This window comes from Microchirus variegatus (assembly GCF_963457635.1).
Source record: "Microchirus variegatus genome assembly, chromosome: 7".
Taxonomy (NCBI): Eukaryota; Metazoa; Chordata; class Actinopteri; order Pleuronectiformes; family Soleidae; genus Microchirus; species Microchirus variegatus.
The window spans coordinates 411,532-439,287 of record NC_139808.1 but is presented as its reverse complement, the minus strand read 5'-3'; the positions used below and the strand labels follow the sequence as shown (position 1 = coordinate 439,287).

The following is a 27,756-nucleotide window of genomic DNA, read 5'->3' as shown; positions in this document are numbered from 1 at the left end:
TGGGTTATATAAACCCATAAATACTACACAGTGTCCCTTTAAACAAAAATACATCCTTCCATTCTGACAGGAACTCTGTCAAAATCACACCTAGAGCATCAACCCAACAACAACCACATCATCTACACACTCATCACTGTTCACAGGTAGCTGAAAAGGCCTGTTGCCTTCATCGTGAAATGAAAATCGCTCGCCTAATTTGAATTAAGCCACGCTTCACGTTGTTCCCGTGAGTCAAACGCGGCTGTGTCATCCGTCAGGAAGCTTCACATCACCTTCATGTGAGTCATGTTGCAGAATATAGCCGCGATGGCGCGACCCAGCGCAGGTTACCAGAGTCACGACGTGACGAGCAGATAAAAGGTTAAGTTTTTCATCTACGCGGACACACACACACACACACACACACACACACACACACACACACACACACACACACACACACACACACACACACACACACACACACACACACACACACACACACACACACACACACACACACACACACACACACACACACACACACACACACACACACACACCTAAGCAGATTAATGTACATGTGAGTAAAAGTGAACGCTGGAGAGAATGAAGCTGGGGGGGTTGAGAGAAATGTGTTGGATTTGAGTGGAAGCAGGACAATAAAGAACAGATCGTGTCGGGAGCGACTGGACAAGAGGCTCTGAAGGGAAGAGCAGAGGTGAATGGTATGGTGAGCTTGTCAGATGTTGACAGAAAGAGAGAGAGGAAGGGAATGAGAGAGAGAGAGAGAGAGAGAGAGAGAGAGAGAGATGGAGACACAGAGTGAAAACACCTGAAGATTTAACCCTCTAACCTACTTATCATGGATCAGGCCTTTGCCTCCTCGACGCAGCGTATCTAAACGCAGCCACGTCGTCCTCTCTGAAAGTGATGACTGTCATGTTGTTGTTGCACAGTGAGATGATGATAACGCTGAAGACTGCAGTGATGACTGGAATCATAATTACAGCCACGACGAGGACGGACCTCGAGGAAGAGATAGAGATCGTAAAAAAGGGTGGAAGTAAATAGTCCTTTGTAAGCAGGAGGAGGAGAAAGTGTTATATATACACTCTCTTAGAAATAAAAGTGCTAAGTAGAACCATATAAGGTTCTTCGGCTTGTCCTCATAGGAGAACCCTTTTGGAGGGTTCCACCAAGAACCCTTTTAAAACCCTTTATTCAGGAAAGGGGTTTTAAAGGGTTCTCTGGATCAAAACGGTTCTTACTGGAACCATTAGTGTTACCAAGAACCCATGAAAAACCCTTTATTCAGAAGCAGGTAGAACCTCAGCCCTTGTAGAAGAACCCTTATTTGTCAGAGTGTAGTGAGAAAAATGTTAATTAAACTAGAGCTGAAACGATTCATGGATTATTCATCAATGACTAAATTAATCGTCAACTATTTTGATCATCGATAATCGGTTTGAAGCTTTTTTCATGATTAAAACAAGATTTCTGATTGTTTTAGCTTCTTAAATGTGAATATTTTTTTCATTTCTTTGCTCCACATAACAAAGAAATCATTAAAAAGTGAATATTTTTGGTTTATGGACAAAACGAGACGTTGGAGAAAATCGACATTTCCAGGTTCTAGGTTTTCAACATTTTATTCGGACATTTTATGGACCAAACAATTCATCGATTAATCGAGAAAATAATGGACGGATTAATCAATGACGAAGATGATTGTTAGTTGCAACTCTAAATGAAACCACATAACCAATTTATAACAATCGTAAACCACACGTTTGCGCACTTTGCTTCAACGCAGTTACGCGGCGGTTTGTGCTATCGGAAAAATTCCAGCGGTTTCTGAAAGTTGAGAAGTTGCACGTCGCGGTAATTTCACTGGCTCTGTTTCTGGAAACAGAGCCAGTGAAATTACTTAAACAAATGTTCTTTTAAATGTGTTTGATACAGTTCAAATGTCAAATTTAACATGCAAAATCTGGTTTTCGTGGACAACTACAGTGTTTATCTTCATTTTAAACTGTTAATACCCCATTTTAACATGCACTCAATTGTAAATTACTGCCAGATATTGAAATTTATTCTGGAAAAATTCACAAAAAGGACATTTTCTGGCCATTTTATGGTTAAAACAAGTCTAAAAGTCCAGACAGACATTTTGAGCCATAGGTGTTAAAGGGTTAAAAGCTGGTGTTTTATCAAGATACAACTCCTAAAAGAGAATTTTAACATTTTTTATAATAAAATGGGATTTTCTTGCCTTTGTTTAAGTCAAACAATTACATTCATTTATCTCACAGCAAAATCACCTGAAGGTCATTTGTCATTCGTTGCAGCTTCAGTGTCAGGATCTGTTTACAAATCATTCACATGCACGGATTCTCTGTCCCAGATTACAGGGATAATGTGCTAAACATCTCTTCATGAAGGAGGATTTCCCCTCAAATTAGACAAACATGGCGATTAAAGTGTTGATAATCTCTCCGTTTAAAAAAAAAAAAAAAACGATTAAAAGTGGGATCTGCAGCCGGAATGAAAAGCATTGTTTATATTCATTATTTCTCATAAAGACAATCATCGCACGAGTGGAACAAGTTTTTTTTTTTTTTTATTATCGTAACACACTTTAGAGCGACGTTAAACAACCAGACGACGAGGACGGGATGTAAATACTGAGCAACACGTGGGGTTTTATGTGCCACAGTCACTGTCATTCAAGAAGACGGGGCGTATTTGGAGATGTAGGCCCGAGATCTGAGATGTGCAACTAAACACTTTAGCGCTTATATAAACACACACTGTATACATGTGCCATCGTGCCGTCGCGTATGTTAAACCAAGATAAAAGGAGTGACTGCTTGAGTTCAAATGAACAAAAGGAGGCGTTTCATTAAAAACTGTGTGATAAAAGAGGGGAGGAGACAGTCGGAGAAGACGCAAAACAAAAGAAGAGTTTAGAGAGATAAAGCACCACCGATGACGCCACCACCTCCACCCCGACGCCGCTCTGCCACCATCATACATCGGAGCATCTGCTTTATAATTGGTCCAATTTCTATTTATAGATCGTACCCTCCTTCTGTCTGCAATGATGGCCCAGTCCTGAGAAGGAAAGAGAGAGGGAAGGATACAGAGAACGGTGTGTGTTTGGGAAACAGAAGCTTAGAGAGAGAAAAGCTTCACAATCATAAATTAACCATATGAGAGTTTGTACTCATACGCGATGCAACACTGCACTCATGTAGAGCTGCAACACTGAAGAACAGATCATAGAAACGTATCAGAAAAATGATAAAACCTTGCTGTATCAATCCACAGAGGCGGTTCTAGAGTCTGTAGGGGCCCTAAGCAAAAATACCCAGGGGGCCCTTCCTTCCAACCAGTGTTCATCACCATTATGTTATAAATAATCTGACACCAATGAAAAATGTTCTAAATATTTTTTTTTCAAATTTCAAATTTTGTAATTAAAAAGTATGTGAAAATATAAAGAACAATAAAATACTGTAAATAGCTTTTAGAAAACTATATAAGTAAAAAAATACATTAAACTGTAAATAACCAACATTATAAAACAATATAAATATACAATAAAATACTGTAAATAATTGAAAAAAATATATATAAACTGAGTAAAAAAGATTACACTGTAAATAATCCTCTTCATTTTCCAACTTGCAGAATGATAACTTCACACAGGTTAAAGTGAGGTGGGGCCTCTTTAGGGAGGTTTACTACTGACATGTCATTGTTGTTTAAGGGGGACGGAGGCGGCTGCTCACTGCACTTTTCAGTAAAAACAGCCCTCAGGCTGCGAGTGTTGGGGGGGCCCCTATCTGCTCGGGGCCCCAAGCAGTTGCCTGCCTTGCCTGTTCACAAACTGCGCCTCTGTCAATCCATGAAATTCAGCTTCCTTTTCTATGGATATAGCGCTTTAGACCAAAAGAAACACTTTGTCAACCCACAGCTCACTTATGCCGTCTGTGGGTTATCGTGCAGAAGAACCTCGGAGCACATCACCAGCGGGCGTATAGTTCAACATTACTCGTCAAACAGCGCGGCAAACGCCAGAAATACATTAAAACAAGCAAACTATCTGTCTTACAGACTGGTTCACAGCTTGGTGCTCCTGTCAGCGCCTGAGCCGCTGTGTGAGATGCATCAGTTTGTGTGTGTGTGTGTGTGTGTGTGTGTGTGTGTGTGTGTTCTTAAATCTGAAAACTGTGCTCACTCTCACAATCCTGAGAGCAGCACACACTCAGCAGGCCTCTGTGGTAGTTAGCATTAAGGTGTAGCCACAGTGGGGGTTTTATTTGCTCAGTGTGTTTGCAGTGTTTTTATGCTCTGAAAGACGTCGTAGCAGAAGGAAGAAAAAAAAAAGAGTGAACATGATCGCGTCGTATCGTATGATTTCTACATCACTGAGAGCACGGCTCTGTCCAGCTGCACAAATGTGGCCAAGGACAACAGTTTGACAGAGAGGGGACGGCTGTTTGGTTAAGTTATCATCATTACTGCATGAATACAGCATTATGTTCACAGGGTTTATTATCACGTATACTTAAAAGGCCACGAGGAGAGGGGTTTATATTTATATATACTGTATTAGAGCTGCAGCTAAGGATTATTTTCCTAATTGATTAATCTGTCGATTTTTAATGATTTCTTTGTTTTATGGAGCAAAGAAACCAGAAAATATTCACATTTAAGAAGCTGAAACAATCAGAAATCTTATTTTAATCATGAAAAAAGCTTCAAACCATTTATCATCTTTTATCTAAACAAAAGACGTTTCACTTCCACAGAAGCTCGGCTTCTCTGGGAGTCAATGCAACAGTGCACGGGCGCAGACTTTTGCAACTATATGATTTGAGGAACTGTCTGAAAGGTTGAACCAGTGTTTTATTGACAGAAAAAATGGAAGCCATGTACAGGTGATCTTCCCAACTCTCTCCTCTCTGAAATGTCGTGAATGTAAATGTTCACATGGTCTTTTCTTGTGAACACGGTAAACAATCCAGTGGTTGTGATTGTGCCCAGACTGGCGACCAAAACACACTCTTACAAATAAGGGTTCCAAAAGGGTCCTTCTACAAGGGCTGAGGTTCTACCTGCTTCTGAAAAACCCTTTCCCAAAGAAAGGGTTCTTGGTAACACTAATGGTTCCAGTAAGAACCATTTTGATCCAGAGAACCCTTTAAAACACCCTTTGCTGAATAAAGAGTTTTAAAAGGGTTCTTGGTGGAACCTTGTTCCACCTGGAGCCAAAAAGGGTTCTCCTATGAGGACAGGCCTAAGAACCTTATATGGTTCTACATAGTACTTTTAATTCTAAGAGTGCAGAGGCCAAATAACAATGTACAGAGAAGGAAGCGTACAGTGCTTAAAGCTCCCGTAGATCGGAAGTTCCAATTAACGCTGTTTTTTTGGTGTGTATCTGTGTAACATTACCTCATTTATGAAGCTCTACATTTTGGAAACAAACAGTAAACCTCCATAACTCACATACTATCATGTGCAATAGGACAAACTCTATGGGAGCTTTAACACACTTGTTTCATACGAAGACAACGGCGACAACACAGATGCAGGAGTAACTGTGAGCAGGTGAAACTAATTGGGTCAGTGCAGGCGAGTACATATATAGCAGATATACTGCGGAGGAAAAGTACAATACACACAAATAACATTTCAATTTCAAAATACAATAGGGAATAACTTTAGCGTCCAGACATGGAGTCAACCCTGAGAGGCAGATGATAATGACTCCAAATGAATACTGTTATTTTTACATGAGGCAACACTTTCACCACAAACAACTCAATAAGATGATAATATATTTATGTGTTTTTTTCACATTGCTGCTGTCAGGTTTTTTTTTTTTTTTTTTTACCGCCTTTAAGGATAAATCTAGATCTTTTGACTGTAGTCCACAAATAGTTTTGCACCAAACACTGTTTTTTACCCCACTAACAAGCAGCTGATGTGAGTCACTGTGATGGTCAAACGCTGTGACTCATGTTTCAGCCCCTTCCTCCTGCAGAGAAACTGCACTTGTAGTAAATGTTAAAGGCGCCATATGTAAGAATGTGGCCAAAAACGGTTACTACACTCAAATTCAAAATACCGAGGTGTTTTAGGTTTCTTTTTCTGACGTAACTGGCAACCCGTGGTTGCTTGGCAGCTGAGACTCTACTGACTGCAATGATTGGTAGACGGCGATAGGTGGCGCCACACGCCAAAACATGATTTCAAAACATAAACATGATTTGCAGTCTGCAAAATATATATTTTTAATGCAAATATTTAGTCTGTACTGTTGTTGTTGGTGAGTTCAGTTTGTTATATGAACATTATTCCTGAGTCTCTGTGACATATTAGGAGGATTTTATCATTTATTACATAATGCACCTTTAACCACTAAAAATATAAATTTCTCAAAGTTGTTACACCAACAATAACCTGCAAGATATAAGACCACAATATCAGGTGTGTAAATAATACATCAAAGTTGTCAAAAATGTACTTGAGGCAGACTTTAGAGGTCGTCTCAGGTACAGATATTGATTTACCATGAACTTAAAGGTTTAAATTCTTCAGAAGTTTACTTCTGCTTGGACATAGGACCATGCAGGCCACCGTCTGATTTCTCTAACCCTAAATAAATGATACATAAATAAGAAGTACGACACGTGCAGCCATATTAGCGAAGGGATGAGTCTATTAAACCTCAAGGGGACGCTGAATCTCCCTCCTAATCCTCTTAAATTAATTCTAATATTTAGTATCAGACATCTTTAATCCTCATCGTCTAAATTTGCATTACGTGACACGAGAGACTCTTTCAGACGCGGTGAAGTGACGACGAGCTTATTGTACGGATCAGTCGCTCGTACTGGCTTAAGCTTGGCGTGTTAAACTGAGTGGAAGGATAACGTTCACGTTCGTTCGACGCGGAGTCAGAGTGTGATTTACGTAGATTTTTGAATTTATTTATTTCCCCCCCGGAAAAAATCTCTCATGTTAATTCTTAGCTCTCACAAGGCACAGATCTGTGCCGCAGGTGCACCCATGGTAATAATACACAACTCCTTATATGGACATCCTGGGGGTCTGTGTTAATAGGCCACATATTCAGGCTTTAAAAAATATAATTTTTTTGTTTCCTTTTCAGTCGTGATATAAAGTAGCAATAATTGTGCAGAAGTCGCACAATTAGACGTGTTTTTCTTTTCTTTTTGTTCATAAAAACGAGCCAAGTGAACTTTGAACTGTGACGTATTCCCAAAATTTCCCAAATTCAATCCGATTTTAAACATTGAGTACTTTTTTTGCTCAGGTTTGTTTATATAGTTGGCGAAAATGAAACTGTGCTTAAAAAAAGCATATAAGATACTATATTACACATTCTTAGAGCCTCTGTATATACTCTACGTTTAGACATAGTAATGGTATATAGCAATTTCATTTACATTTTCTTCTTCTCGTGTATTGGATTTGGCTACGTTTCTAAGACGTAGACGCTGGTAAATCATGAATTAATTGAAATACTTTTCTGCGTGGAAATGTATTAATATAGTTTATGAGGCCGACAGCTCCCGCCCATCAAAGCTTTGGCAGAGAGAAAACAGCAGTTTTGTCGTGTTTTTGTCTCGACCCAATAAACCACATGTTTACTCTTGGCTTCCTGTCACAGAAAGCAACTAAGACTGTAAAATAAACACATTTTTGCAATGGAAAATATGATTCCACGCCAGTAAAGTATACATTACTGACCTACTGTTATGACCTGGACATCTATTAGATGGTTCTGACCATCTCATATCTCCACAAACATGTCCATACATCGTGGTGAATCAGGCTACAGGCTCGGGCCAAACCTTTTGTCCGTCTGCACTCGACCGAGCCTGATAGAATATTGACCGAACCCGACGTGTTTTCTGTGTTTTTTTTTCTGTTGGAGTCAGACGCAGTTGAGTTGAAGCGTACTCTGACTGTCACGCTGGTGGTTGTGGCGTTAATTTATGGTGATGGGAAAACAGGAAGAGAGCGAAACGAGGGGGGAGAAGAGACAAGTGTGTCTGGGCTATAGATGTGTGTGTGTGTGTGTGTTCTATTGGCGTTTGTGTTACAATGGCAAATGACAAAAGTCATTAGCCTGTTACATCCAGGAAGGAAGCATCTACTAACCCCATGATGAACACACACACACACACAACCACACACACACACACACCTTATGCACGAGTATGATTCACCATTAACGACCAGCGGTTCTTCTTAAATAACTCATGTTGAACTGTAACCACTGATAAGTATTTATGTAATCCATTCATCATGGTTTATTACAAGTTGTCATGGACTAAAAGAGTAACATCCACCGTGGATGCACTCAATAACCCGTGTGCTGCGTTCTGTCTCACTATTATCGCATATATTTTACTCGTTAACTCTTAGAACACAGAGCATTTTTGGCTGCTTTTTTCCAATAATATGTTTAAACATTACAGTTTATACAGAGGATGTAAGAATGTGCAACATAGAGTGTCTTATATCCTGTTTTTCAGCACAACCTAAACAATCTGATAAAAGAAAACTGCAATTTTCACCAACTCTATAAACACACCTGAGCAAAAAGTGCTCAAACTGTTTAAAATGGCTCGTTTTTATGAACAAAAAGAACAGATAAACGTGTCTATTATGTGACTTCTGCACAATTATTGTTGCTTTATATCACTACTAAAAATGTGATGTAAAAAGAGTCATAAACTTTGACTCAACACACACAAAAAAAAAAAAAAAAGCCTGAATTTGTGACCTATAAACACACACCCCCAGGATGTCCATATAAGGAGTTGTGTATTATTCTCACAGCAAATTACCATGGGTGCAACTGCGGCACAGATCTGTGCCGTGTGAGCACTACGGGTTAAACATCTTTTCATTAAATGTTTACAGTGTATTTTTTTATAAAGCGATTTGAATTTACCCCATTTTATTCTTAATTTTACTTGAAAAACTTGGGTATCTGTGCTCTTTTGTCACTTTTCAGACAAAGAAACCATCGTTTGAATGTACGGTTTGACTTTCACACAGAACTGTGTTCACACATCAGGACTTTAAGTGGACAAACAGTGTGAAGTGGGTCAGAAACTTAGCTGCGGAGACACTTAACTGCTGAATTTTGCATGTGCCAAAACATTTTTGCAGAGAGAGAGAGAGAGAGAGAGAGATAGAGAGAACTAAAGGCAAACTAAATCTGGGCCACCGCACATGCTTAATTATGACTGTGTCACACAAGTCCAGACTCACCCTGTTGTCATCTGCTCTGTGAGGTTAAGGACAAACAGGAGTCATCATGTTCGTCCACATGAGCTCAGTGCATTAGAAGCTGATTCGACATTTTTCTTTGTGTGGCGCTTGTTGTGGTGTGGAAGTGAAAATACAGGCGGACTCAAGGCCGAAGCTCTGCTCTGTAGATTTGACGGAGACATCGGGCCAATTCCAATTCCTATCTTAACCCTCAAGCTCAACCCTTAATCTTAACTGTCCCTCAAAACCAAGTGTTGAGGGTTATTTTGTCACTTAGAAATGGGACACCCCTTAAATGCAGATACGTCTTCAGACTGTAGGGGGCAGAATAACGCCAAAGCTGCGTCCAGTCTGTCAACTCCAAAAAAGAAGAAGAAGAAGAAGAAGACATTTACGTCAGGATTATTTATTCTGATCTGTTATTAGGTTGTCAGTTAGTTATAAGATGATACTCATACAAATATTCAGCTGACAGTTACCACACACCACGACTTATTGAAAAGTAAACCACACCGGCCGACTGTTGACAAAAGATGGTCAAATAAAAATAAATGTTACGCAACAATGACGTCAGTAATCCATAATATGGGCCTAAACTAAGATCATTTTTATATCTCTATTAACAAAGAAAATACTTCATTTGTATCGCACTCATTTTGCTTCTTTCGGCGCCATCTTTGTTATGTCAAAACACGCAATGCATTCTGGGTAGCCCTTGCTCCCAAGGGTGGTCTCTGAAAATCTCAATATTGAGGGCGATACAGCCCTTAAACTTAACCCTCAACTTAATTTTTCTGAGAATCAGGACAGAAATTGCACTAGAGGGAGAACATTTTTGAGATTGAGGGTTAAGCAAGGAATTGGAATTCACCCATTGAGTAACATTTCAATTGTTTTTGCTGAATGATTGATCGCGTGAGTTATTTGAAACACGCTCTGACTTTTCAGCTTCTAAAAGTGACTTTTTTTTCTGCTTTATACAACAAAGCAATCACTAAAACATCATCATTTTTAAGGCCTTAAACACACAACTCTCACAAGAACTGCTTCACACAGAGGATGAACACAGACTGACAGAGGTTCTGAAAGGGCAGGTCTATATATATAGAGGAGGAGACAATCAGACACAGGTGGAACACATTAGGCAGGTGAAGGCAATCAAAGGGGCGGGGCAAACTCAGGAGAGCAGGAAGTAAAGACACCACTACTGTGGATGTGGGGTTTAAACCTCCAATTAGCCAGAATGGACGACACCTGGGTCCTAAAAGCAGAAAAAGACAACTTTTTAAAGTCTTGCTTTTACCACGTTACTCTCAGCCGTCATTATTTCGATTAATCACGCAGTGACACGTCAAACTCTCTTGAAAGAAGTTTATATACATCTTCATGTTTTAGGTGCTCTACACTGTTGAGATATGTTTAAAGGTTAAATTCATTAAATCACTTTATTTCCTTCAGCGTTAGCTCGCACTTCAACATAGTTATGGAGTCATTTAAGTGAATCATCAAAGAAAACCCATGAGCAACAGCACAATTACAACTGAGGGAAATCACATCTTGTGGAAGTAAAACTTCAATAAAAAGTCATAACCACACCAGACATAATGTTATTTAAAAAAAAAAAAACTGGCTTTAAAACGCAATAAAATGTGAGTACCTCAAATTCTATCTTAGGTAAAAACAGCCCCTGTAACAAAGCTGAACTTTAGTATTAAAGCACTAGTCCGATGAATTATTGACTGTCAAAAAAATCGGTAACTCTTTTGATGATGGTTAAAAGGTCCCATATTATGAGAAACCAACATTTTAATCATTATATTTGGTCCTATCAGTCGGCAAAGTGTGAAAAAATATGACTCAGTCATGTTTTCGTGGTCCTCCTCAGTCTGAGTACAGGAGATAAAACAAGCGATGTTGACTTCCGCGCTCATTGTGATGTCACTATTCGCTAAATTCCTGGAATTGTTGTCTCGCGGAGATCAGCTTTGTGCAGGCGAGGGCAACGGTATCCTAAAACCGGAAATCCACGAAGTCCGTGAAAAGTTCTATTCTTGGCTCCACAGTGCAGCACAGAGTTCTACACAAACTTCCAGCCTCAGAGGATTTATCTGTCCAGTAGATACATGTTATATATGACGGCAATGTGCCTGCTAGAGCCTGCAAATGATCACTTTTCCAAATGCTAACTGCTGTTAGCTCCCAGTAGCCTCTGTGGCTGATGTCATTTCATGTCCCTTAAGTTACGTTTTACTTGAAAATTCCCTCTAAAAGACCCCGAGCAAAATGAGCCCTCCACATTTATACCTGAGCAACTCCACTTTTGCATTCCTCCAATAGACAAAGAGTATGAAAATCAAGGCGGTGTTTTCACATCTCTTTGTCTACTGTAGGTATCGGGGAGCCGACTCCCTGCGGATGTTGTAGGAAGGTGTTAGTTCAGGCTAGACACAATACACAATACACAATACACTATACACAAAGGACCTGGTATTCTGTACTGGGCAGGTATACTGTGATGGGCAGTTTTAGCTCTGAGTCAGAGAAATTGAATTTACCATTACACTACTAACACAATAATAGAACTGGATTAGAAATAAACGTATGCACCTTGATTGAAATCAGCGTACATTTTAAAAACATACAGTACACATATGTACAGGCATCATCTGTGGAAGAGGAGCAAAGGATGCTTTGCTTTCATTATCTGATCCATATCCAAGTCTCAGTGGGGCTTTACTTCTAAAAGGTTCTATTTTTGGCTCCAAGTTGTTCTTCGTTTTTTCCTCAGCGCTCCAGCTTCCTGTTGGCAAATGCTGAGTTCTCACATGTCACTGGGATCTGGTCCCAGATCATGACCTTTGATGTGCATCATGAACACACACACACACACACACACACACACACACACACACACACACACACACACACACACACACACACACACACACACACACACACACACACACACACACACACACACACACACACGGAGCGGTAATTACATCTACATACAATGCAAAGGCCTGTATTAGTGCCGTAAATATAAATAGATGAAACGGCGAGTCGGAGATGGAGGAAGTGAGTTAGAGGGAGTGATGTGATGAGGGAGTGAGATAAGAGGCAGAAATAAAGATGAGTGAAGGAGAACAAGATGGAGGATTGAAACAGAGAACCTATAGAGGGGGACAGACGACAGAGAGGGATTTTTTCTGCTGATACAGATCAGATTTCACAGAGATCCACATGATTGCCTCATAACAACAGGGACACAGAGAGGAATGAGATATGAGAGATGAGACAGAATGGTGAAATTGATAAATAGCTACTAACCCTCCCCACGGCTGCTTTCTTGGTTTTCCTGTCAGTTTTCTACTTAATGCGATTATGCTAATTCGACTAAATCAACGGCAATAACTATGATCGAAAGAGGAGTTCACGTTTAAGACACTAAAAGTCCTTTATTGGTGCTGCGTGGGTTGAGACAGTGTTGACTTAGGGTGCTTTCAGCGAAACGTTACAATGTAGCAAACAAACGGTTGGGTACGGTTAGCTTTCACATACGCAGAGTTCTAAACGAACCAAAATAGACAGCGAAGGCACCAGAACCGGACTAACCCCCGATTTCCACCGGGCGTGTTACCGCCGCGGAACGTAAGCGCATTGGTCATCGGAGCTAATCGCTGCTACTCTAATCAATGTGAGCATTTCCGGCTTCTTGTGTGAATACGGCTACGCAAAACCGCGCCACTGAGGTTCAAAGGCGCTAACGCGCCCGGTGGAAATCCGGGGTTATCCCGTATCTCATACCCATAATGCATTAAACTAGACCGTTTTGTCCCATTTGGTTTGGTTGCTTTCACACCAGAGGAACCGTACCAAAGTAGGGCGGATAAAGCGGTCTGAGACCACCGCTTCAGGCAGGTCTCAGACCGGTTTATTTGGTGCGCACCAAAGGACTGAGATTACATTCACACCTACGCAAACGAACCCAAACACAGCATTTGGTGCACACCTGCAGCAATTACCTACCAAATGCTGTAGGTGTGAAAGCGCCTGTATTTCAGGGTTCACCTCTGCTCCGGCTCCTCACTTTTCCCTGATTGACAGTGAAAATCATGAACTCATTACTCCTTATAGTGACGACTGGCAGGAGGCCAGACACACGGGTAAGATGCAGCTGAGCCTGTGACTGATGCTGTCAGCAGTGACTTAATGAATGACTGATTTAGAGACACACCGAGCTAGGCTAGGAGGCAAGTGGAGTAAACCTTCCCCTCCCAAAAAAATAGGATATATGAATGAAAACAGCCACAGCGCCAACGTCAAATGCTAAAATATTATAATTATATCTTTATAATGGCAGACTCACACGCTCTAATTACTTTTTGGGTGGTTTGTGGTGAACATTTTGACAGTAGCCAGGTCTGATGCTAGACGGCTAGCAGTTAGCAGTGTCTATCATGGCCAGTTATGTAGCAGCATAGCTAAAGTGATAGTGACACGACGTCTACCTTGTTTGCAACTGTCGGGCACCCTTAGTTTGACAAAAAAAAACAACAACAACATTTGCCTGAGTGTTTTGTCTGAGCTGTGTTTGAGCTAAACACATTTAAATGGGATGTGACTTTGCTGCTGCTGCTGCTCACAGTGCAGCGAGTTGCCAATGTTCAACACTGAAGTGAATGAGAACGTTCACACGAACGAGAGCTTGGAAATTAAGAACAAGTCACGACTTGCCGTTCAATAACGCTTGTGTGTGAACACGAACTTCCTGATTGGTCGAACAGAGGAAACAGAGAGCAGTTAGCTTCAGTCACTGTAAGATCTAAGACGTGGTGTAACGGTCTCAGACAGTGAGCTGTGACTTTCTGAATGAACCAATTGCAATTTTTCCCATCACTTCATTCACTCGTACCCAGTTGTGTGCACAGACCTTTGCAAGGGTGAACATTAAAAGGTCACCTACTGCGATAGGTGTGACAGGCAAATCCAAAGTGCGAACTGGGTCCAAAGTCAAGGGACTGAATATCATGTGGATCTTCATATGGACCTGCACACTACAGTAGAGCTGCAACCAACGAGTATTTTCGCAACCGATTAATCTGTCGATTATTTGTCAGAAAATTTGAAAAAACTCTTGTGACTAGTTTTTGTCCATTGTCCACATGCCACGTGCCATTCAAATAGCAAATAACTGGTTAATAATGAAACGCGATGAAAGCAACTGTGCAGTCACTGGTTATCAAACAATGGCAACATTCAAATGTCAACAGCTTGAGTTCAGCGTCTTGTTGAGCTTAAAAGTCTCGGCACGGTATTGAGGCATTGAGTTTACAATAATAATGTGGCTGACTCTGTAGGTGACTCATACTACTCTTACAGCTGTGACTAAGCGGAGTAAAGGGCAGTGAGCCAAATAGCTTGTCTGAAATGGTGATAACACAGTGTTTAACACAATATACGGGGAATTGCCCTGGACAGTTAAGAACATTACCCAGATAAAATCAAATAGAGATACGAAAGCAGTCAGGGGATATTACGTATGCACAGTTAAGCACACGACTACATCATAGTTATTCACCTTTACAACAGCTAATCATATTTATACTATGTGGAATTCATCGTGTATCCTGTGACAATGACAAAGCAGCAACTGCTTTCTTTTCTTATATTAATGCATATCGACATACCAAAGCAAAGTCCTTGCACAGTATGTATAATACACCCACATGGTATTCACAGTATAGTCAGGAATAATAGACTGTATGAACTGTGTGAATGTGTGCAAGAATCAATCTCCCATGGCCACAGACTTGCAGAGCCATTTGATTTTAGCTCATAAATGAAGCAATCTTTCAGAATTTTCCTCCCTTGCGTTGGCAGCTCACGGAGCAAAAAAAAAAAAAAACCCGCTCTGAAATCAAAAGAAAAATCTCCATGAATCTATCTTTACAGGCTGAAAAGGGAATTTTGACCCAAAGATGTACAAAGGAGAAAAAAGCTGTTGGCGTTCACCTCCCACTGTGCTCTCTCCGTGCCCCCAAACTCCAACATAGCCACAACCCTCAAACAACCTTTTCTCTGATGGCATATACTGTATAATGCATTAAGGCATTACGCAATGACCACAAGTCCGAGACAGCGACTGCACAATAGAGCGGCAGCTGTCAAAGCACCAGGACGCCAATTAACACATATCGCCATGTGCCACCACCACCACCATCACTCAACCTCTCACTGACTGTCACCTCCTTCTCTGAAAGAATGAACAACAAAGGAAATCGGATAAGTAAAAAAAAAAGTCATAAAAGAAAATGAGAGGAGCAGGAGAATCAAGAGAATGGTCGAAGATTTTATGAGAAAGGCAATTTGTTGTGTAATGAGAGAGGAAGTAAGCGCGAGAAAACACACACACACACACACACACACACACACACACACACACACACACACACACACACACACACACACACACACACACACACACACACACACACACACACACACACACACACACACACACACACACACACACACAGGAAGATTCCAAAACCATGATTTATTGAAGAAGTCCATATTTCACCTCATTTGTTTCACATTTATTTCCCACACATTTGTTTGCGGGTAAATGATATTTACTAATAATGTCGGTGCAGATGCTGCGGTGCTTAAATCTTTCTTCTGTGAGATATTTACATCATTCAAAATTGTTCTTTCATTCAATCATTTCTCCAAATTTTCCAATTTTCTCCCCCCATTCATTTGGGCTCAGAGGCTTTCCCAGAATGCATTTTGATGAAGGGTAGAGGAAGACTGTCTGTCACATACGGAGACAATCACACTCATTTTCACTCGCAGACACATTAGCAAAATAGAGTTTTTAGTTCATCTTGCATTGGCCTCTTTTGACAGTGGAAAGCAACTGACTAAAGTTGTATTAAATCATGCTTGTGTCTGTATTATTAAGTGAATATAAAGTTACCATCAGCAGCTAGCATGAGTCTTTTTTTTTTCCTTTTGGGACAATAATGTATATTTGATTTGTTTGATACTCTTACCCCTGTCTTTAAATCCCTCTGTTTCATTCTGAGTAGTGAATTTTAGATGCTGTAACTCATGGTCGTGATTTCATTCTGTTTCCTTCACAGGTGCAAGAGTGGCTATGTCTGAACTGTCAGATGCAGAGGGCGTTAGGGATGGATATGACCACGCCACGCTCCAAAAGTCAGCAACAGATACACTCTCCTTCTCATGCAGCCAAACCAGAACTCAAACCCGATGCTTCGAGTCAACCTACACCCCCAACACAGACTTCTCCTCAGTTACAGCCTCCGGCAGCACAGTCTCACCCGGTTCATGGTCCTCCCAAACAGACTGGTCCCGCTGGCCCTGGTCAGCAACAAGCTAAGTTCCCCCCAGGCGCAGTCCCTCTCCCTGGCATGGCCAAGGCCCCGTCCCAGCCTGATCTATCACGTAACTCTCCTGCCCACCAACCCCAGCAATCCCGCCAGGACCACACTCGCAGTGCGGGGAGTTCCCCTTCACGACAGCCCCCACCTCCAGAGCAGACTTTTGGGAAGTTGTTTGGCTTTGGTGCATCCCTCCTTAACCAAGCCAGCACTCTCATATCTGAGACTACTCAGCCCCAACAACAGCCCCCCAAACCATCCCCCAAACCAGGAGGTCCCCCAGGTCCTGGACCTGGGGCAAGTAAACCCTCAGGACCCCAGCCTGGCCAACAAGGGCCTCGGGCACCTGCTAAGCAACAACAACAACAACAACAGCAAGCTCCTCCAGAGCCACCAAAGCCCAAAGCTTGTTGTCCTCTCTGTAAGACAAACCTCAACATCGGCAACACAGCGGAACCACCAAACTACAACACCTGCACACAGTGCCATTCCCAAGTGTGCAACATGTGTGGATTCAATCCCACTCCACATATAGTTGAGGTAAGACTCCGATTTGATTTGCCTGGCTTTCAGTTGAGCTTACCAAAGTGTTACCCGGTCTGCAACAGGTTGTTGTTATCCAGTCGTAGGTGCCTTAGAGCAGGGTTTCTCACTCCTGGTCCTGGGGAGCCACTGTCCTGCATGTTTAAGATTTAGTTTCCCTGTTCAAACACACCTCATTCAAATGGTCAGCTCGTCAGTAAGCTCTGCCGAAGCCTGGTAACGGCCCATTTATTTGAATCAGGTGTGTTGGAGCAGGGAAACACCTAAAACTAGGGTTCTCCTGAGCAAGGTACCGAACCCCCATTGCTCCCCAGACGCCGCTCAGTGGCTGCACACTGCTCCTAATTCTAGGATGGGTTTGATGGGAGAAGAATTTCCCCAATGGGATTAATAAAGTAAATCTTCTTCAAAACATGCAGGACTGTGGCTCCTCAGGACCAGGAGTGAGAACCCCTGCCTTGGAGTGTAAATTCACAGGTGCATAAATCATGTGTTTGGTTTTAGGTTCTGCCAAATGGGCAACACTGACCTCGGTTTTATCTCGCTGAGGTTCTTTATGATGCTCTTGTTGTATCTTATGTCTTTGGTGGCATTTTTGTTGATGTCAGTGCTTCCCCAAGTGTGTGCTCCAGCGCACTGGTGGGTGTTGGAAGTATTGCAAGTGGGGATCCAAGTCATTGACATATTCTTTGTTCGGGTTGGCCTGGGCAATAATCTATAAAATAACAATATACTCTACCAGGCAAAAGTTTTCACTGGTTCTGTGCATATATTATTATATATATCACAATATAATTTTCCTCAATATCACATTTAATTGCGATTCAATGTTTTGCCTCAGATTTGTGAGTCAAACAAAGATTTGTTTGTGCTCTGGGGTCAATAATGCATCTAAAAACCACAATTAACTGGTTTTCCAGCGTTCACTCAGGAGCAAAACTTAATATTTAATGTGACGTTTTCATCACAATAATTGTTGATATTGACCAAAATGAAATTGATCTATGGCTGCCATATATCAAGCCTAATCTCTCTCTCTGTGTGTGTGTGTGTGGTATAACTGCATTCTTAGTAATGTACAAATCAGAACATGGGGCCTTTCAAAGTTTTGCATAATTTCTTAGGGGCCTCAAACCTCTGAAGTTTGGGAAGCTTTATAGTTTATATCTTATAGGAAATGCCAAACACAAACACATTTTTTTAATTATGCAAAGAACATTTGTACTCAGAAACTAAATTGATATTTTGATTTCTGGGAAATCATTTCTGGGTGCAGTCTGTAAACACACAGCTCGATATAAAGTATGCAGTAAAGACCTGCTCTGTTCTGCTCTGTCAGAGCCTTTTTTTGTAGTTAACACAGTGAAGTTGAGTTCCGTGACTCACCTCATTCATGTGTGCACTTCACCCCTGGAGCGGCACAGAAATATTTGATGAACCTACGGAAATGAAGCCTAATCAAGTCCAATTTAATGCATAATCTTAGTATTGATTTGTCACATCCAGGGGTCAGCCGAGGGTACGGTCCTCTCTTAAGTGCTCCCTTGTCCTTTGTCATGCTGGGAATCTAGTTAGTAAGAACAGAGACTTTGCAGGGACTTCCAGAGTCTGGCAATAAGAGAGTTTAATTATGCAAATCAAGCCCAATTGAATGATAGCAGTAATAACAGGCTTTCTGCAGAGCGCTGGCTTTTTATGCACAAGCCTTGTCTTCCCTGACATCTGGTTGTCACGGGCAGTAGCACAGGCCATTCACAGATTGCTATGGAAACAGAGAGATAATTTGTTTGCGAGATGTCCCACGTCCATGTTTGGCTGCTGAGACGCTGAGAGTCAACCGAAAAAAAACAAAAAACTTGAAGACTGTTGCGTTGTGGGTTTTCCGTGAGATACTCGGCGTCTCGTGAAACTCTGTGCAGCGTAAAGGTGCACAGAGTTTCAAACCTGTGGATATTTTGTTGTGAGCTGACAGGTGGGTGAGAATCATCTGGACACGATGTGAAGCTTTTGTGCTCACAGCTCCTCCACAGCCTGTTTAGCACATTTGTCCTCCTCATTTTCCTCCTCATCTCTGAAAAAATTCTCAGTTCTCTATTCTGTGCTTTTTTTTTTTTCTTTTGCTGGTTGCAGGCAGAATCGAGAACATATCTCGCACTGTTTTCGAGGGTGTGGTAGCAGAGACTGCAGGTGCTAGATTTCTTCTTGCTTGGTCTCTCCACGCGTTCAATAGATCTGAATCTATGCTCATAGGCCAAAAACACTCTGCAGGATATGGTTTGATGTATTCAACAAAAGAAATCACATATCATTATAATTATTATGAAAAAAAACAAACCGAAACACATTGCATCTCATTACTTTCTCAATCTCCTGTCCTGTCTCAACCACTGTGCTCTCACTGGAGATGCAAATTAAAGGAGCGATATTATGCAAAATCAACTTTTTAATCATGTTAAAGGTGCATTATGTAATAAATCTAAAGCAACTGGCCATAAAATCCTCCTAATATGTGACAGAGACTCAGGAATAATGTTCATATAACAAACTGAACTCACCAACAACAACAATACAGACAAAATATTCGCATAAATTTTTTTTTTGCAGACTGCAAATCATGTTTATGTTTTGAAATCAGGTTTTTGGCATGTGGCGCCACCTACCGCCGTCTACCAATCACTGTAGTCAGTAGAGTCTCAGCTGCCGAGCAACCACGGGTTGCCAGTTATGTCAGAAAACAAAACCTAAAAGACCTCGGTATTTTGAATTTGAATGTAGTAACTGTTTTTGGCCACATTCTTATGTGGCACCTTTAATAGTTATATTTGGGACTCTGGAGGCCCTATGAGTCGGCAAAGTGTGAAAAAAGATGACTCACTCATGTTTTTGTGGTCCGCCTCAGTCTAAGTACAGGAGATAAAACACGCGATGTTGACTTACACACAATGAGACATTCCTGGGATTGTTGTCTCTCAGATCTCCGCTTTGTCCCTAAAAAACGCGAGAGTGCAGACAAGGGCAATAGTATACAGAAGAGTGGAAGTCCAGGAAGTGTTCTATTCTTGTCTGCATAGTGCAGCACAGAGTTCTACACAAACGTCCAGCCTCAGAGGATTTACGTGTCCAGTGGACACATTAAATAACGATGGCTTTTACAAATGCTAACTGCTGTTAGCTGCCGTTAGCCTCAGTAACGCTGACGTAGTTTCCTGAGTCTCATTTGCATATTTAAAGAGACAGGCACTCAAACGCGAGCGTTCTGAACAGGGCTGTTTTGGCAGAGTGATTGAACTGATGTGGTGCTTCATCCTTAAGGTGTTTTGACCAAAGCATGTCACAGACATCAATATGTCTACGTTAAGAAATGTTGGTTGGTACTGATGTTTCTAAGCGAATAGAACTCAGACTAATACAAATGTGTCTATTTCCTGTGGCTTCTTTCACTATCACTGACTTTTTGTGGATATTGATAGCAGCAGTGCAGTTTGTATGGAGCGGATCAATAAAGAAATAAACTACGAGGCTCATGTTGAGTTATAATGAAGGTATCTTCAGTTTATAGTTGTCACTTATTTATGTGAATAGTTTATGGACCACAAAACAGAGGCAGTAGAGCTATAGAGCAGAGACTGTGTTAACAGGACAGTAGAAATTGTTGTTTGTATTTTCCTAAAATCAGAACAGGAACACTACATTTACATGGATGTTTTTTGGAACAAGTCATTGGTGGAGAGTTGGAAAAAACTACTTGTGACCTCAGACCTTGTTATGACTTTACCATTTTTATTAAGCATTCAACTGCAATTTTTTTTAATTAACTGAGTGTGAATTCTTGAGTCACGGCAACAGACGCGCTTTGTTAAGCTACAGTGGCCTTTGATCTGCTTATTCAATGTTTTTCAGCTGTGAAAAGAGCCAATTTAATATAATGAAGCCGTCAAACTGCGATGTTCTTTTTCTTCCCGTCAGAGTGGAGTCGCCACAGCGGATCCTCAGCCTCTCATATCGTATCCCGTATCCCTCGTTTTTGACACTGATGAAAAGTCTTCGGTCTTAAAGTTAATCCTTTGCAAACATAAAAAAAAACACAGATCTTGTTTACTATCTATCACATCACACGCAGCACGTGACTCGTAAAGGAAAAACCAGGTGATGGCGTCGCAAACCGCAGAAGCAACGGACCGAAGCGCGTTTGAAATATTCATGAAAAAAAAACATTTTAAGTCATTCTAAGTGACACGGATACATAATTCATCCAAAACAAATTAGGCCGAGCTCGAACACATGAAGCAAAGTCTCACTTTTTAAAAATCTATACAGTTTGTGCCAGTGTGCAAAGAGTGAGTTGAAGGATGGAGAAGGAGATGAGAGGAGAGGAAAGACAGGGCTGATGGATTGAAAAAGGAGGACGAGGAGGAGGAGAGTTAGATCATCAGAGATAATGAGTGAGAGGAACGCCGACTGTTTGTTACGTATCAGAAATATTTCACATCAATTAGTGCTTAAAGTCGTGCGGCTCCGGTTAAATGAGATGTCCTTGTGTTTGCGGGATTGTTTTCCTTCTCCCGAGTTTACGCTCCTTCTCAAGGAGATTAAAACAACCTCGTGTCATCGCCGTCGACTCCCCAGAGTTTGGATGTAAATGGAAGATAAAGTGTTTTCTCTGGAAAACTGTCTGCTCCGTGGCCTGAGTTACCTCACACTGCACGTCAATCACTCCCCTCTTTATGTTTGACTACTGATGCAGGTACAGCCGTGCTGTAGCTCTCTGGCTGTAAAGAGCGGTATAGGTGTGTGTGTGTGTGTGTGTGTGACACGGTACTGTACATTATGTCTCTCAGACTCTCAGTCAGCAGCCAGATCACTGTACCGTTATATTCCCCCCTGCACCATATGTCTGATATTTCATTACCGCAGCTCTGAGGAGCTCTGATCTCACTCTGATATTATGAAATATAGAAATGTGCCCACTGTTTATAATGAGATTTGGATCATAAATGATCACGGGAACCGCAGAGGTAAAGAGAAAATACGCGGGGAGGTGAGTGCGCGTTATAAATAATGTAATGTAATAACTAATGAAATGCGGCGCAGCAGGAGAAGTGTATTTGTATTCCTTATGTCACGTAAGGTCAGCGTTTGCTGATGCCAGAAAATGCACACACACACACACACACACACACACACACACACACACACACACACACACACACACACACACACACACACACACACACACACACACACACACACACTTGTACTTGCTGCATACTGAGGACCGGGTTGCTGAGACAAAGCGAGGACCAGCATTTCCACTTTATAAATCAATTACAAATATCTACTTCATGAATGACATCTACAAAGAACTACTGGTTGCAGTACCACAAACTGTCTGCAGGTGGAGCCCCAGAGCAAAAAGGGCTGGAAAACTTTTTCGATTAAAAAAAAAAAAAATTTAATTTTTGGTCCAAAATTTGACAAACACGCTATACTATACTGTCGTCCAAAATTTGAAAAAATATTTGACAAAAAAAATTGGAACCATAATTTTTGGTCCAAAATTTGACAAAAACATCATACTATACTATGTCGACCAATATTACAACAAAATCTTTGACAAAAAAATGTTTGGTCCAAAATTTTACAAAAGCGTCATGCTATAATATATCATCCAAAATGTGATTTTTTCTTTGACAAATTGAGTATAGCATGTTATAGCAACCTAAGGAAGTGATTTTAATGAAAACAAAGTGAGGACCGGCCAAAATGTCCTCACTCCATAAAACGACGTCACTTTGTTGGTAAAAACCCTCACTGGTCCTCAGTATGTCCCAAGTACAAGCACACACACACACACACACACGCACGCACAGGTCTCTATAATAACGCTGGAATTGCTTCTTTCTTGATGTGGAGTTTCACGTTTTTTTCCCTCAACAATGGACGGAGCGGAGATGACGAGCAGCTGAATGGAAGCACGGGGGTTTGTTGAGGAAGTTATTGTGATTAAAAAAAAAAAAAAAATAGAAAGGTTCTTCCTGTTCATAAGAAGAAGAAGAAGAACAAGAAGAACAAGAACCATGGTGTTTTCACCTCGTAGACACATGACACATTAATTTTTAAGGAAGCGATTTCAATGAAAACAAAGTGAGGACCGGCCAAAATGTCCTCACTCAGTAAAAATGACCTCACTTTGTTGGTTAAAAACTCTCACTGGTCCTCAGTATGCTGCAAGTACAAGCACGCACACACACACACACACACACAGGGAGTGTCACTAAGTACAGAGTTCACTCCATGTCAGAGTGGGCGTGGCTCCGCCTGCTATTTCCTGGTTCCCGCCCCCTCACTCCTGCTGTTTGACAATGGAAGGAGGAGGAGCCGACAGTTGGGGAAGAGGCAGAGCCCACAGGCTCCGCCCACTGCTGCGTTACATGTTGTTTGTTTCACTTCTGAGGAAGAGAAAGTCAGACGTTGGTGAAATGGCAGGAGTTCAGCTGCAGAGAGAAACTCTCTCTTGTTCCATCTGTTTTGATCTTCTGAAGGATCCGGTGACTCTGAGCTGTGGACACAGCTTCTGTATGAACTGTGTTAAAGACCACTGGGACACAGAGGACGTGAAGAGGATCTACAGCTACCCTCAGTGTAGAGAGGCCTTCACACCGAGGCCTGAACTGTTAAAGAGCGTCATGTTAGCAGAGTTAGTGGAGGAGCTGAAGAAGACTGGACTCCACGCTGCTCCTGCTCATCACTGCTATGCTGGAGCTGAAGATGTGGCCTGTGACGTCTGCACTGGCAGGAAACTGAAAGCTGAAAAGTCCTGTTTGGATTGTTTGGCCTCTTACTGTGAGGAACATCTCCAGCCTCATCTTCAATCACCTGCATTTAAGAGACACAAGCTGGTGGAGCCCTCCAAGAACCTCCAGGAGAACATCTGCCCTCTTCATGACGAGGTGAAGAAGATGTTCTGCCGCACTGATCATCAGTGTATCTGTTATCTCTGCTCTGTGGACCAACACAAAGACCACGACACAGTCTCAGCTGCAGCAGAGAGGAAGCAGAAGCAGAGACAACTGGATCTGAGTCAAGAAGAAGTCCAGCAGAGACTCCAGGACATAGACAGAGACGTGAAGGTGCTTCAACAGCAGGAGGAGGACCTCACTGTCTCTGCTGATAAAGCTGTGGACGACACCGACAAGATCTTCACTGAGCTGAGCTCTGAGGTGAAGCAGCAGATCAGATCCAAGCAGCAAACTGAAGTGAGTCGAGTCAGAGACGCTGAGAAGAAGCTTCAGCAGGAGAAGACTGAGCTGAAGAAGAGAGAAGCTGAACTGAAGCAGCTCTCACTCACACACGACCACAACCAGTTTCTCCTCAACTACGGCTCACTGTCAGCACTCAGTCCATCTACACACTCGTCCACCATCAACGTCCGTCCTCTGAGACACTTTGAGGACGTGACAGCAGCTGTGGTGAAGCTCAGAGGACAACTGAAGGACGTCCTGACCCAGACGTGGACAAACATCTCACTGACTGTGGCTGAAGCAGATGTTTTACTGACAGAACCAGGAGCTGAACCAGGACCGAAGACCAGAGCTGAGTTCCTCAGATATTCACAGGAAATCAAACTGGATCCAAACACAGTAAACAAACGTCTGTTTTTATCTGAGGGAAACAGAAAAGTGACATTGATGAATAAAGATCAGTTTTATCCTCGTCACACAGACAGATTCAATGACTATTATCAGGTCCTGAGTAAAGAGAGTCTGAGTGGACGTTGTTACTGTGAGGTGGAGTGGACAGGAGGAGGAGTTAGTGTAGCAGTGACATACAAGAACATCAGAAGATCAGGGAGTTCAGGTGAATCGATTCTTGGATTCAATGACAAATCTTGGTCTTTATATTGTGACCAAAACAGTTGTTATTTTCATCACGACAACAACAGGACTAAAGTCTCAGATGTTGTCGTCTCCAGAGTGGGAGTTTACCTGGACCACAGAGCAGGTCTTCTGTCCTTCTACAGAGTCTCTGACACCATGACTCTGATCCACAGAGTCCACACCACGTTTTCTCAGCCTCTCTATGCTGGAGTCTGGATTTATCCTTCACCTGGATCCACAGCTGAGTTGTGTAAACTCAAATAGTCTGGAGTTCTTTCAGGATCAGTGAGTTAAACTCTGAGTTTAAATCTTTAACTTCTCTGCTCTCAGTGAAACGACGACAATAACAACAACAACAACAACAACAATCTGCTCTTTCCTCTGTTTTATCTTTAGATTCCTCAAATCTCTTAAAACACTTTAAAGACTTTAAAACTGAACAAAGTGATGAAACACAAGTGAACTTTAGCTTCTAGAATCACAAACACACACACACGCACACACACACATTCTTGTACTTGCATACTGAGGACCGTGTAAAAGAGCTGACAAAGTGAGGACCAGCATTTCCACTTTATAAATCAACACAATTACAAATATCTACTTATATATAAAATTTGACCCAAAATGTTTGGTCAAAAATTTTAAAAAAAAATTGATGCAAAATTTTTGGTCCTAAATTTGAAGAAAAAAAATTGGACCCAAAATGTTTGGTCCAAAATTTGACAAAAAAAAGTTATACTGTATACTATGTCGTCCAAAATTAGAATTTTTTTTTTTTTTACAAACAGAGTATAGCATGTTACAGCAACCTCAGGAAGTGATTTCAATGAAAACAAAGTGAGGACCGACCAAAATGTCCTCACTCCGTAAAAATGTCCTCACTTTGTTGGTTAAAAACCCTCACTGGTCCTCAGTATGCCGCAAGAACAAGAACACACACACACACACACACACACACACACACACACACACACACACACACACACACACACACACACACACACACACACACACACACACACATTCTTGTACTTGCTTCATACTGAGGACTGCGTTGCTGACAAAGTGAGGACCAGCATTTCCACTTTATAAATCAACACAATTACAAATATCTACTTCATGAATGACATCTATAAAGAACTACTGGTTGCAGTACCATAACATGTCTGCAGGTAGAGCCCCAGAGCAAAAAAGGCTGGAAAACATAATATTTTTTTTTGGTCCAAAACTGACAAATAAAAAATGTTGGTCCAAAATTTGACAAAGAAAAAATTTGGTCCAAAATTTGACAAAAAAAAAAATTGGTCCAAAATTTGACAAAAAAAATTTTGGTCCAAAATTTGACAAAAGAAATGTTGGTCCAAAATTTGACCAAAAACATTTTGGTCCAAAATTTGACCAAAAACATTTTGGTCCAAAATTTGACCAAAAAAAATTTGGTCGAAAATTAGACAAAAAAAAGAATTGGTACAAAATTTGACAAAAAAAAAAATGGTCCAAAATTTACAAAAAAAAATTGGTCCAACATTTTACAAAAAAAAACAATGGTCCAAAATTTGACAAAAAAAAATTGGTCCAAAATTTGACAAAAAACATTTTGGTCCAAAATTTGACAAAAAAAAATTGGTCCAAAATTTGACAAAAAACATTTTGGTCCAAAATTTGACAAAAAAAATGTTGGTCCAAAATTTGACAAAAAAAATGTTGGTCCAAAATTTGACAAAGAAAGAATTTGGTCCAAAATTTGACAAAAAAAAAGAATTGGTCCAACATTTGACCAAAAAAATTTTGGTCCAAAATTTGACAAAAGAAATGTTGGTCCAAAATTTGACCAAAAACATTTTGGTCCAAATTTTGACCAAAAACATTTTGGTCCAAAACTTGACCAACAAAAATTTGGTCCAAAATTTGACAAAAAAAAAATTGGTCCAAAATTTGACAAAAAAAAAAATGGTCCAAAATTTGACAGAAAAAAAATTGGTCCAAAATTTGACAAAAAACATTTTGGTCCAAAATTTGACCAAAAAAATGTTGGTCCAAATTTTGACCAAAAAAATGTTGGTCCAAAATTTGACAAAAAAAAAATTGGTCCAAAATTTGACAAAAAAAAAATTGGTCCAAAATTTGACAAAAGAAATGTTGGTCCAAAATTTGACCAAAAACATTTTGGTCAGGCTTTGGTCAGGCTTCTTTCTGACAAAGAAAAAAGATTTGGTCCAAAATTTGACAAAAGAAATGTTGGTCCAAAATTTGACGAAAAACATTTTGGTCCAAAATTTGACCAAAAAAAATTTGGTCCAAAATTAGACAAAAAAAAATTTGGTCCAAAATTTGACAAAAAAAAAATGGTCCAAAATTTGACAAAAAAAAATTGGTCCAAAATTTGACAAAAAACATTTTGGTCCAAAATTTGACAAAAAAAAGGTTGGTCCAAAATTTGACAAAAAAAAAATTTGGTCAACAATTTGACAAAAAAAAAATTGGTCCAAAATTTGACAAAAAAAAAATTTGGTCCAAAATTTGACAAAAAAAATTTGACCTCACTTTGTTGGTTAAAAACCCTCACTGGTCCTCAGTATGCCACAAGTACAAGAACACACACACACACGCACACA

At 40.8% G+C, this 27,756-nt stretch overlaps 2 protein-coding genes across 2 annotated transcripts in view; both read left to right on the top strand.

Moving 5' to 3' along the window:
- Positions 1 to 27,756, top strand: part of bsnb (bassoon (presynaptic cytomatrix protein) b) — a gene marked incomplete at both ends in the record, with an annotated part of 80,892 nt that overhangs the window by 12,354 nt on the left and 40,782 nt on the right. Inside the window, one exon of the mRNA XM_083892864.1 lies at positions 16,458 to 17,258. Coding sequence (XP_083748990.1) covers positions 16,458 to 17,258 — 801 coding nt within the window. The remainder of the gene's footprint in view (positions 1 to 16,457; positions 17,259 to 27,756) is intronic.
- LOC310929455 (tripartite motif-containing protein 16-like) lies at positions 23,741 to 25,402 on the top strand (the record flags this gene model as incomplete). The annotated part of the gene is made up of 1 exon (XM_083892222.1): positions 23,741 to 25,402. One exon carries the CDS (start codon positions 23,741 to 23,743, stop codon positions 25,400 to 25,402), a length of 1,662 nt encoding a protein of 553 aa, XP_083748348.1.